Source organism: Pristiophorus japonicus, chromosome 3 (genome assembly GCF_044704955.1).
Source record: "Pristiophorus japonicus isolate sPriJap1 chromosome 3, sPriJap1.hap1, whole genome shotgun sequence".
Taxonomy (NCBI): Eukaryota; Metazoa; Chordata; class Chondrichthyes; family Pristiophoridae; genus Pristiophorus; species Pristiophorus japonicus.
In genome coordinates, this window is record NC_091979.1 from 30,265,817 (window position 1) to 30,278,162 (window position 12,346).

General features: G+C 46.3%; 1 protein-coding gene across 1 annotated transcript in view; it reads right to left on the reverse strand.

Moving 5' to 3' along the window:
- Nucleotides 1–12,346, reverse strand: part of LOC139253715 (contactin-associated protein-like 5) — a 1,602,302-nt gene that overhangs the window by 13,036 nt on the left and 1,576,920 nt on the right. Inside the window, exon 24 of the mRNA XM_070873519.1 lies at nucleotides 1,516–1,590. Within this exon, the coding sequence (XP_070729620.1) occupies nucleotides 1,516–1,590 (75 nt within the window). The remainder of the gene's footprint in view (nucleotides 1–1,515; nucleotides 1,591–12,346) is intronic.

Sequence of the window (12,346 nt, forward strand, 5' to 3'; positions counted from 1 at the left end):
TTATTGGCTTTTTACCCTGGTGTTATTATCTTCTCTTGCCCCCTCCTCTTGTTATATTCAGACTGGACAATCAAAGTTTGAGGCTACATAACCTAGGGGGCCGAAACTGCCATCCGCCCAAACGGGGCGCACTTTCCGGTTTTTAATTCTTTTGAGTGATATTGAGGTCTTTGTTTCTTATTTTGATGTAGGTGCGGTGTTGCGGCTGGCAGCGGAGAGGAAGTGCCGTCGTGTCGGGTCGGCCGTCGCTCCGACTCATCAGCATCGCCCTGATGACGTCAGCGCGTCGCTGATGACGATCCTTCCCTTCAGTTAAAGTTATTTCAGTTAGATCCACTGGGCCACCAGGGAGGGTTTCGGCTGGGCCGAACCCATGGCGAGCATTGGCAGACCGACCTCGGAGTCTAGAAGCTTCCCACCGGTGAAACCAGGCACAGGCACCAATAAGAACATAAGAAATAGGAACAGGAGTAGGTCATTTGGGCCCTCGAGCCTGCTCCGCCTTTTAATAAGATCATGGCTGATCTGATCATGGACTCAGCTCCACTTCCTTTCCCGCTCCCCATAACCCTTTATTTCCTTATCGCTCAAAAATCTGTCTATCTCCGCCTTAAATATATTCAATGACCCAGCCTCCACGGCTCTCTGGGGCAGAGAATTCCATAGATTTACAACCCTCAGAGAAGAAATTTCTCCTCAACTCAGTTTTAAATGGGCAGCCTCTTATGCTGAGACTATGCCCCCTAGTTTTAGTTTCCCCTATGAGTGGAAACATCCTCTCCGCATCTACCTTGTCGAGCCCCCTCATTATCTTGTATGTTTCAATAAGATCACCTCTCATTCTTCTGAACTCCAATGTGTATAGGCCCAACCTACTCAACCTATCTTCAAAAGTCAACCCCCTCATCTCCGGAATCAACCTCGTGAACCTTTTCTGAACACCCTCCAATGCAAGTATACCCTTCCTTAAATACGGAGACCAAAACTGCACGCAGTACTCCAGGTGTGGCCTCACCAATACCCTGTACAGTTGTAGCAGGACTTCTCTGCTTTTATACTCCATCCCCCTTGCAATAAAGGCCAATGTTCCATTTGCCTTCCTGATTACTTGCTGTACCTGTACACTCACTTTTTGTTAGTGGCTGATCCGCTCCAGTGGGGCAATTTCCCACGCAGGGCAGAAAGGGGTTTGCCACCGGTCGGTAAGGTGTCCGCGCATGCCCGACGTGGCAGGGCGGACCGGGGAGGTCCCTTACACCGCTCCAAAAATAAAGGAGGGAAATTGAGAAAATGTCGGCCCCTCCGCGCCGACCGAGCAGTGAGTGCTAGCCGCCTCGGTAACGGCTCTTAAAAAAAGGGGCATTTTCGCTGCCCAAGTATTTTCATTCTGTAATCATAACTCAGTCCTCTGAAACTGGTGTAAAGCTTTTGGCTGATCTCTGCACCAACTACAACAAAGCTTCTTCAACTAACCCATGTAAAAGACTTTAATGATAGCACATCTTTATTTCTTACCACCAATGACTGCAGAATCACTTTTGACTGCATTTTGTAATGGCTCCTCCTCCTCAGTTGGCTTGGAATGATCTACTGTAGAAAGGGAACATAAGGACATAAGAATTAGGAGCAGGTCATGCGGCCCCTCGAACCTGCTCTGACATTCAAATGATCATGGCTGATCATTGACCTCAACTCCACTTTCCCACCCGATCTCCATAATCCTTTGATTCCCCGAGAGTCCAAAAATCTAACAATCTCAGCCATGAATATATTCAATGACTCAGCATCCACAGCCCTTTTGGGCACAGAATTTCAAAGATTCACAACCCTCTGAGTGAAGAAATTCCTCATCTCAGTCTTAATTGGCCGACTCTTATCCAGAGACTATGGGCCCAAATTTCCGCAGCCGCCGAGAGCAGCGCAGTTAGGGGTAGCACGCCCACTTTCTAAGCCAACAAAAGCATCAAAAACTTACCTTCCACTTTGGCCACTCCCTCGTCGTCCGGATCCATCGGCGTGGCGCTGCAGAGCCTGTTGGGGGGCGGAGCTTCGGCCGTGCTTGCTCAGCATGTCTGTTTCAGCGTGTGCGCATGTGCAATGGGCATTTCAGCATGCGCGCATGCACAGTGCAACAGGAAGCTTGGCAATCGGCCAATTAAAGGGAGAACATCCTCAGTATCATTGGTAATGGAGCATATATAAAGGTACGGTTTAAATATTGATGTGTGTGTGGTGGAGGGAATGGAAAGGAGTGCTGGATAGGTGGAAAAAAGGTGAGAAGTATGATTTTTGAACATTACCTGAGTGTAAGTCCAATACACGCATGCAAAACGAACAAAGAATTTCCTCCATGAGGAGGTGGAGAAACTAGTGACTGTCATTGAGGAGAAATGGCTGGAGCTGGATATCAGCAAGAGTGGTCTGTCAAAAGTTTCACCCAAGGAAATGAGAAGAAGATGGAATCTAGTTGCAGAAGAATACTCCGCAGGGGTCAATACCGCAAGATCTGGAAGCCAGTGCAAGAAGAAATGGCAGGACGTTGGTCAAGTAGTGAGTGTAAGTAATATCTTAATCTTTAAATTGAATTGCAATTGTAAATGTGACCATCTGTATGTGTCCAACCCATCAGAAGCGCACCATGTGTGAAAATTAATATTTCATCTTTGCAGAATAAATTGGCCCACAACAAAAGGGAAAGATTTAGAACAGGAGGAGGTCCGCCAAATCTGCACCAACTGTCACCCCTGGAACAGAGGGTTGCTGCCTTGCTGAGTTGCACCGGCAGAAAAAAGAATCAGCTCTGCACAAGCTGGACCTACACGGGAGGGTGAGGGCGAGTCATTAAAATGCATAGTCGCCCTTCAAATCAACCTGCTGACTGGCTTGCTATGCGTCAGACTACTCATGCCACCCATCCTGCCCCCTCCTGTGCTGCTAACCATTTGACTGTTCTGTTGTATTTTGCAGAAGACGACGACACTCCTCAACATCCTGAAGATCCACCAGAGGATCCAGATGCGTGCGCTCCAGACCATGGCGGGTGGGGGGAGGAGGGGTCCATGGAAATGTGTGGACGGGAGAATGCTGACCGCGATATGGATCAGTCCATAGTACAGGGCATCACACTGCCAGAAACCTCCATGAGCTCCTCGGCAATATTCCATGGTCCCAGTGGCGATGGTGAAATGCATGTTGGGACACCCAGTGCCCCACCGTCCCAGCCTGCGCCTCACACTGGAGGGGTGCCACTAGGCAGACCCACAGCGAGGGGAAGGAGATGCTGACCAGTCTCTCCTGAGATGCAGTCCTCAGCAGAAGTTAATCAGATTCTGTCATTGGGTGAGGAGACCAATGCCCTCACAAGATCACTCGTGGCGGCAGGATGCATGATGAGGTAGTGACACTGTCGGGTGAAATTTCAGCACTGAGACGGGAAGTGAGGGCGGGCATTTCAGAGGGAGTGCAAACGATGGCAGATGCCCATGAGGGAGCTAGCTTCTGCAATAAGGGCACAAAGGCCGGATACTCAAATGCCACTCCTACTTCAATCCACGCACCAGCCACCGGTCAGACCCAAGCCGGGCCCCCAACCCCCCACCCACCCCCCACCCTACCACTGACCCTATGAGGAAGTGCACTTTCCCCGAGATGTGGGTGAGGAATGGGTGCAGCCTTTCTGTGTTGTTGTTGCTGTTGTTGTTGTTGTTGTTGTCATTGAAGTGCATTGTAAAATATTCAATAAAAGACATTTTGCATTAAAACTGAATCATGTTCCATTAGGACCACGCAACATTTAGGGACAACTGCAAAAAGTAAAAATCCCTCACCCCTACAGTCATGCATGCCTGCCGCTCCTAGCCCTGGCGGGAGGGCTAGCCGGTGTGTTCAGCACTTGGCAAGGTAGGACTGCTCTATTTTCAGTAGGTGATTTATTTTTGATGTTGTTGTGCAGCTGTTGTGCTGAAGATGTTGTGCTGATGTTGTGAAGGTCTTTAGTGCTTTACAATCCTCTAACTCACCTCTCCCACCTCCCATGCCCCCTCCCCCACAGCCCTATCTCCGGCTACCTGCGCTGATTTCTTAAATGTAGGTAAGGCTTTTCTGTGTCTAGAAAAGTGGCCTAAGTTAGTTTGGATAACTTTCAGCTGGTCAAATTTGCTTCTATGGCCAGAAGAGGCATAAGTGGCTTGTCACGCCCCTTTTGGAGAGAACAAACTAAACTAGAAAAAAACCCAACTCACTGACTTACACTGGAGCAAGTTAAATGGGGAAATTTGCGATTTTTAAGTTACTCCAAAAAAAGCTACTTACTCCAAAACAAATGGGGCAACTCCTGGGGAAATTTGAGCCCTATGTCCCCTATTTCTATACTGGGAAGCAGCCTCTCAGCATCTACTCTGTCAATCCCCTCAGAATCTTGGATGTTTCAATAAGATCACCTCTCATTCTTCTAAATTCCAGAGAGAATGTACTCAATCACTCTTCACAGGACGACCCTCTCATTCCAGGAATCAATCTAGTGAACCATCGTTGCATGGCCTCTAAGGCAAATATATCCTTCAACGGATATTTTAAGCAAGTAATGGAATCATGATATCAGGAACAAACACACAACAGTTTTGTAATTTTCAAGGGTTAATTAGTATGTTTTAGGAATACTGCAGTGGTTCAAATCTCCTCAGACAGGTTTAGGTCACGGCTCCCAGGAATTTTTGGATTCAATTTTAACCTGTAATAATGGTGAAAAATTCTTACCCCTTAAAAATCTGATGGTAGAAAACAAGTTTAGCTCTTTGAGTGCATCTTCTTAACTTAAAGACATGGAATTATGTTCATCACTCTTCTCTTAACCCTATCCAATGAGTCAATATTTGAAGCTACACAAAATATTTGAAAAGGGACTTCACCATTTATCTGCATCAGGTTAGAACAGGTTGTTTCATTAGTTAATCCGACACTCTTGAGATGTCTTATTGATAGTGCTCAGGTTCAGCTCCCTTCTCACCATTGCTGACTAAAATTTACTCAACTTGTAAAGCAGTGCCAAAACCAGAACTAGTCACTGTAGGGAGGAACGGCTGATCTTTCAGCCGTATACCCCTCTCTCAAACCACTCTGCTTTGCTACTGTTTTCCCATCTATCAACAGCCCCCTAAAACCATCACTTTGAACCATTCACCCTTCCCAGTTCTCTCTCTGTTTCTTACTTGTGGATTCCTCACCTCCTGTGAAGAGTTCTGAGATGTTCTTCTACATGGGAGGTGCTATAGAAATAAAGGTTGTTGTTGAGAAATAGTCCAGACCAGCATGGCCGCCACATGACTAACGTGAAAGGGATAATAGCCAAAGATTCCTCTCATTTAGATGTCAGGCTTTTCACTTGTATATTCATGGAATGAGCAAAACCACATCAAAAGTAATGTATTAATATTTTATGTTTTTTTGTGGCAATAACGATTATTGCTATACATGGATACACGGAACATTTTCAGAGGGTAAATTGCAATTATTTAATTAGATATATATATATATATATATATATAAAACATTTACAAGAATGACACCAGAACTGAGAGATTATAACCAGCAGGGAAGACTGAACCAGCTGGGGCTCTTTTCTTTAGAAAAGAGAAGGCCGAGGGGGTGACATAATATCGGGTCTTGGACAGGTGAACAAGGTCTCGGTCTAACAGTACATCCTAAAGGGTCGTGGGGTAGAAATTGGTTTTATTGTGCCTATTTTTCAGTGGTAAAACAGGCGGCAAGTATACCAGCTCAGCAGGCCTGCATTTATTGCCCATCCACAATTACCCTTGAGAAGGTGGTGAGCCGTCTTCTTGAACCTCTGCAGTCTGTGTGGTGAAGGTACTACAGGGCCGTAGTATACCTGCCCTCCTGTATGGCTCAGAGACGTGGACCATGTACAGTAGACACCTCAAGTCGCTGGAGAAATACCACCAACAATGTCTCCGCAAGATCCTACAAATCCCCTGGGAGGACAGGCGCACCAACATTAGCGCCTTGTCCAGGCCAACATCCCCAGCATTGAAGCACTGACCACACTTGATCAGCTCCACTGGACAGGCCACATATTTCGCATGCCAGACACGAGACCCCCAAAGTAAGCGCTCTAGTTGGAACTCGTCCACGGCAAACAAGCCAAAGGTGGGCAGCGGAAACGTTACAAGGACACCCTCAAAGACTCCCTGATAAAGTGTGACATCTCCACTGACACCTGGGAGTCCCTGGCCAAAGACCGCCCTAAGTGGAGGCAGTGCATCTGGGAAGGGTGCTGAGCTCCTCGAGCCTCGTCGCCGAGAACATGCAGAAATCAAGTGCAGGCAGCGGAAAGAGCGTGCGGCAAATCAGACTCCCCACCCACCCTTTCCTCCAATCACTGTCTGTCCCACCTGTGACAGAGACTGTGGTTCCCATATTGGACTGTACAGTCACCTAAGAACTCATGCTAAGAGTGGAAGCAAGTCTTCCTTGATTCCGAGGGACTGCCTATGATGATGATGAAGGTACTCCCACAGTGCTGTTCGGGAGGGAGTTCCAGGATTTTGACCTAGCGACGATGAAGGAACGACGATACATTTCCAATTCAGGATGGTGTGTGATTTGGAGAGAAACTTGCAAATGATGGTGCTCCCATGCGTCTGCTGCCCTTGTCCTTCTAGGTGGTAGAGGTCGCCGGTTTGGGAAGTGCTGTCGAAGAAGCCTTGGCGAGTTGCTGCAGTGCATTTTATAGCTGGTACACACTGCAGCCACGGTGCGCTGGTGGTGGAGGGAGTGAAGGGCTGAAATTGGCCCTCCCGATAAGGCCTCTGGCCGCCTGAAAGCAGCAGCCACAGGGTGGCGCGGAATGGCTGCCGACTCCCCGCGGAGGGGCTGCCATTTTGTAAATTGCCCTCCCTAAGGTTTGGAGCAGCGCCCGGGGTCGCTCCTGCCGTTTACCCGCCGCGGCGTGCACGCGCCGACCCTTTTCCGCCTGGCAGGGACCCCCCTCGTGAAATTGCCTCTTTCCAAAATTGCTCAGCGAGAGCGGGCCCGCCACAGGTTGGCGCCCCCGACAGCTTTTGTTGTCAGTACTCTCTCTGTGGCATGGTGACCCGGCCGACCTTAAAGGGGAGGGCACGCTGCCGTGGCCGCCATGTTAATTATTTTTGTCAGCCAACTGCCAGGTTGGTCTGACAATGATGCCCACGGGTTCGGCCGAGCCACAAACAGGCACCCCGCTCTTGGGTACCAGACCACTGGCCCAGCAAAAACCCTCCCTGGTGGCCCAGTGGACCTAACTTAAAAGTATACAGAGCTCACAGTGGCCCTCCCCTTTAACTGAAGGGAAGAGATGTTGTGACGCATTAGCGTGACGAGGCACGTCTGCGTTGCTGGTGAATGATCAGGGCAGTGGGCCCGCTGCAAGGTCACTTCCGCCCGCAGAGTCCTGAATTGCTCCGGTATCTCCGTCCCAGTTCAAATCTAATAGGTGAGCCCCCTTTGGGGCTGGACTCAATTTTAGCCCCTGAATATTTAATGTGATGCACGGGGTCCCGATCAAGCGGGCTGCTTTGACCTGGATGGTGTCGCGCTTCTTGAGTGTTGTTGGAGCTGCACTCATCCAGACAAGTGGAGACTATTCCGTCACACGCCTGACTTGTGCCTTGTAGGCTTTGCGGAGTGAATATAAATGGTCACACATCCAAGTGAATATAGAGGGTCACATGGCTGTATTTGAAGAGGTGCAGAGAGTTATTTCCCAGTGTGCTGGCCAGCATTACTTCCTCACCAGAATCAGATGAACAAGCCATTTTTCTCATTTGTTATTTGTGAGATTTTACGGTGTGGAAATCGGCTGTCACGTTTGCCTATATAACTGAACTTTTAAAAAGGTCAGTCATAGTTTGTGAATTGCTTTGTGAGATCCTGAGGGTGTAGTATATAAATGAAAGTCCTTTCCTTTTGTTCTGTTCAAACGACTGCTGACATATGAGTAACATTACTGTTTGTTTCAATCAAACAGTGCATGAGTTGAAAACAGCCCACCCTGAATCTGCCCGCAGTCGAAGAACAGAAACCTGGAAGTTACGCTGTGTGATATTAATGTACAAATGCCAATACACAAATTAAATTCCTTTCTTTGCTATTTTAATAAGTGTGTCAGCCGGAGCTTAGTGTTACACTCTCACCTCTGAGTTACAAGGTTGAGCTTTCAAATCCTGCTCCAGGGACTTCAACACAAAATCTAGGCTGACACTTCAATGTAGTAATGAGCGGTGTACTATCGGAGGCACTGTCTTTGGGATGAGACATTAAACTGGGGCCCTGTCTGCCTTCTCAGATGGACATAAAAGGAACCACGTTACAATTTTGAAGAAGAGTGAGATAGTTCACCCTGGTGTCGTGGCCAATATTTATCATCATTAAAACAGATGATCTGGTCATTATCACATGGCTATTTGTGGGAGCTTGCTGTGCGCAAGCTGGCTGTTGCTTTTCCAACATTACAACAGTACTTCATTGGCTGGAAAGCGCTTTGGGCTGCAAGTGAAAGATGTTATGAAAGTTTAAGTCTTTCTTTCTACAATGGAGATGTTAACCTCGCCTCTTGATGAAAAAAGTCAAGGAATTAGAATTTGAAACAAATGTGCTCAGTGCTTCTATGATAATACTGCACAGCATTACTTTTAGGCTGTGCCTCCTGGATAAGGTGTGATTAGTTTATATTTGAAAATATCAGAGTTTTCCACTCTTTTAACTAGATGGTGTTTGTGCAAACATTCTTTCAAGTCAGTGAAGGTAACAAATAAAAAAGACAATTGGATTCACTGGGTGAAAAGATATTGGCCCTGAAATTCCGTTTTGGCCTTCTAGCGGGCATTTTAGAGAAAAAATACACTTCCTACCTTAAGCTGCTGCCCACATTTGTCTTTCCGATGCTGAGGCCTCTCCTGACTGCCAGTTGCAGCGCATGCACGTCGACGCGTGCGCTGGAGTCACATGGCTCTGGGCAGCCAATCAGGTAAAGTATCATAGTAATAAGAGTTCCGCAGAGTCCTAAACTCCTATTACTATGATTGTGATAGAGCCCGAAACACAGTCCCAAACACCCAAAACACTAATAAAAAGTAGAAAATAATTACACTACATTCATTTACATTAAAGTTATTAATGTCTTAAAAAAAATGATATCCCGATTTTTAAAAAAGTTTTTAAAAAATAAACTTACTGTGGTGGGGAGGATTTTTAATAAAATATGTTTTAATAACTTTATTTTTAAATGTTTTTGTATTTTTTAAAACACTTGCACCCGTAAAAGTAGGCTATGCACTTGGTTTTTCAGGCACAAGATTTTTGAGGACATTTGTAAGCGTAAATATCGGACATTTCCACGTAGCCTGAAATCAGTAGTGGGGAAAATGTTGGAATCAATTATTAAAGATGAAATAGCAGCGCATTTGGAAAGCAGTGACAGGATCGGATCAAGTCAGCATGGATTTATTAAAGGGAAATCATGCTTGATGAATCTTCTGGAATTTTTTGAGGATGTAACTAGCAGAGTGGACAAGGGAGAACCAGTGGATGTGGTGTATTTGGACTTTCAAAAGGCTTTTGACAAGGTCCTGCACAAGAGATAGGTGTGCAAAATCAAAGAACATGGTATTGGGGGTAATGTACTGACGTGGATAGAGAATTGGTTGGCAGACAGGAAGCAAAGAGTCGGGATAAACGGGTCCTTTTCAGAGTGGCAGGCAGTGACTAGGGGAGTGCCGCAGAGCTCAGTGCTGGGACCCCAGCTATTTACAATATACATTAACGATTTAGATGAAGGAATTGAGTGTAATATCTCCAAGTTTGCAGATGACACTAAACTGAGTGGCTGTGAGGAGGACGCGAAGAAGCTGCAGGGTGACTTGGACAGGTTAGGTGAGTGGGCAAATACATGGCAGATGCAGTATAATGTGGATAAATGTGAGGTTATCCATTTTGGGGGCAAAAACACAAAGGCAGAATATTATCTGGATGGCGGCAGATTAGGAAAAGGGGAGGTGCAACGAGACCTGGGTGTCATGGTTCATCAGTCACTGAATGTGGGCATGCAGGTACAGCAGGCGGTAAAGAAGGCAAATGGTATGTTGGCCTTCATAGCCAGGGGATTTGAGTATTGGAACAGGGAGGTCCTACTGCAGTTGTACACGGTCTTGGTGAGGCCTCACTTGGAATATTGTGTAGAGTTTTGGTCTCCTAATCTGAGGAAGGACGTTCTTGCTATTGAGGGAGTGCAGCAAAGTTTCACCAGACTGGTTCCAGGGATGGCTATGAGGAGAGACTGGATCAACTGGGCCTTTATTCACTGGAGTTTAGAAGGATGAGAGGGGATCTCATAGAAACGTATAAGATTCTGACGGGACTGGACAGGTTAGATGCGGGAAGAATGTTCCCGATGTTTGGGAAGTCCAGAACCAGGGGACTTAGTCTTAGGATAAGGGGTAGGCCATTTAGGACATTTAGGATTGAGATGAGGAGAAACTTCTTTACTCAGAGAGTTGTTAACCGATGGAATTCCCTGCCGCAGAGAGTTGTTTTAGCCAGTTCATTGGATGTAATCAAGAGGGAGTTAGATATGGCCCTTACGGGTAGGGGGATCAAGGGGTATGGAGAGAAAACAGGAAAGGGGTACTGAGGGAATGATCAGCCATGAACTTATTGAATGGCGGTGCAGGCTCGAAGGGTCGAATGGCCTACTCCTGCACCTCTTTTCTATGTTTCTATGTTTCTATGTACAAATGTCCTCGCTCCTGAGACGCAGCCATCTGTCAAGGCAGAAACTTGACAGTTCGGTAATGCCGGTTTCCAGCACATGCGCATTGCACGCTGGAAACCGGCACATCCGATGCTTTTCAGGGTCTGCAGGAACTCCGTATGGAACCGGGAAGGCCAGAATTGTTGGCCCAATAAAAAGCTATTGTTATTGATGCAGGAATCGGGGCTGGCTACTATCAGCTGGGGACTTGAGCTAACCATCCCACTGAATGTTGTATCTGGTTAAAAAATAATACAATGTTTGGTGTGTCACAACTGAACAGAGCTATTTCAATAATGCGGTAGATAGAAGTTGATAGAAAACTGCGGCCAACAAAAATAAAGTGCCGACTTGGCTCCTGCTTGAATCAATAAAGATGTCACTGTGAGAATTCTCACACAGATAACACTTATTGGCTGCCGGCACAAGATGAAAATAAATCAGCACTTAATGACATGCTATGATTTTTATAATCAAAAATTAATGCACTGATACACATGGGAGGGCTGGGTGGTGGGAAGATTATTAAATTGGAAATGAGAGCAGATAATTCTTCATTTGTTGAAATTATATATCAATGATGGCAGATAGAATAGTATAGATCTATAAATATCATATGGAAAATTGGCACAGTGTATTCTGAGTGGGCTGATTTAAGCTAAACTGCTCAATGCAGAACTAGTTTTCCTGTAAATTAAAGGAGAGAATCACACAGCGCAGGAGAAGGCTATTCCGACCATCGCACCTGTGTCGGCTCTTTGAAAGAGGGATCCAATTTGTCCAACTTCCCCCACAGCCCTGAAAATTGGTTCCTTTTCAAGTAACCAGAAATAGCAACCCTGGGGATTGGGAGAAATTTAGAACTCAGCAGAGGTGGACAAAGGGTTTGACTAGTGCAGGGAAAATAGAGTACGAGAGGAAGCTTGCAGGGAACATTAAAACGGACTGCAAAAGCTTCTTTAGACATGTAAAGAGAAAAAGGTTAGTAAAGACAAACGTAGGTCCCCTGCAGTCAGAATCAGGGGAAGTCATAACGGGGAACAAAGAAATGGCAGACCAATTGAACAAGTATTTTGGTTCGGTATTCATTAAGGAGGACACAAACAACCTTCCGGATATAAAAGGGGTCAGAGGGTCTAGTAAGAAGGAGGAACTGAGGGAAATCCTTATTAGTCGTGAAATTGTGTTGGGGTAATTGATGGGATTGAAGCCGATAAATCTCCAGGGCCTGATGGTCTTCATCCCAGAGTACTTAAGGAGGTGGCCTTGAAAATTGCGGATGCATTGACAGTCATTTTCCAATATTCCATAGACTCCGGATCAGTTCCTATGGAGTGGAGGGTAGCCAATGTAACCCCACTTTTTAAAAAAGGAGGGAGAGAAAAAAGGGAATTATGGACCGGTCAGCCTGACATCGGTAGTGGGTAAAATGATGGAATCAATCATTAAAGATGTCATAGCAGCGCATTTGGAAAGAGATGGCATGATAGGTCCAAGTCAGCATGGATTTGTGAAAGGGAAATCATGCTTGACAAATCTTCT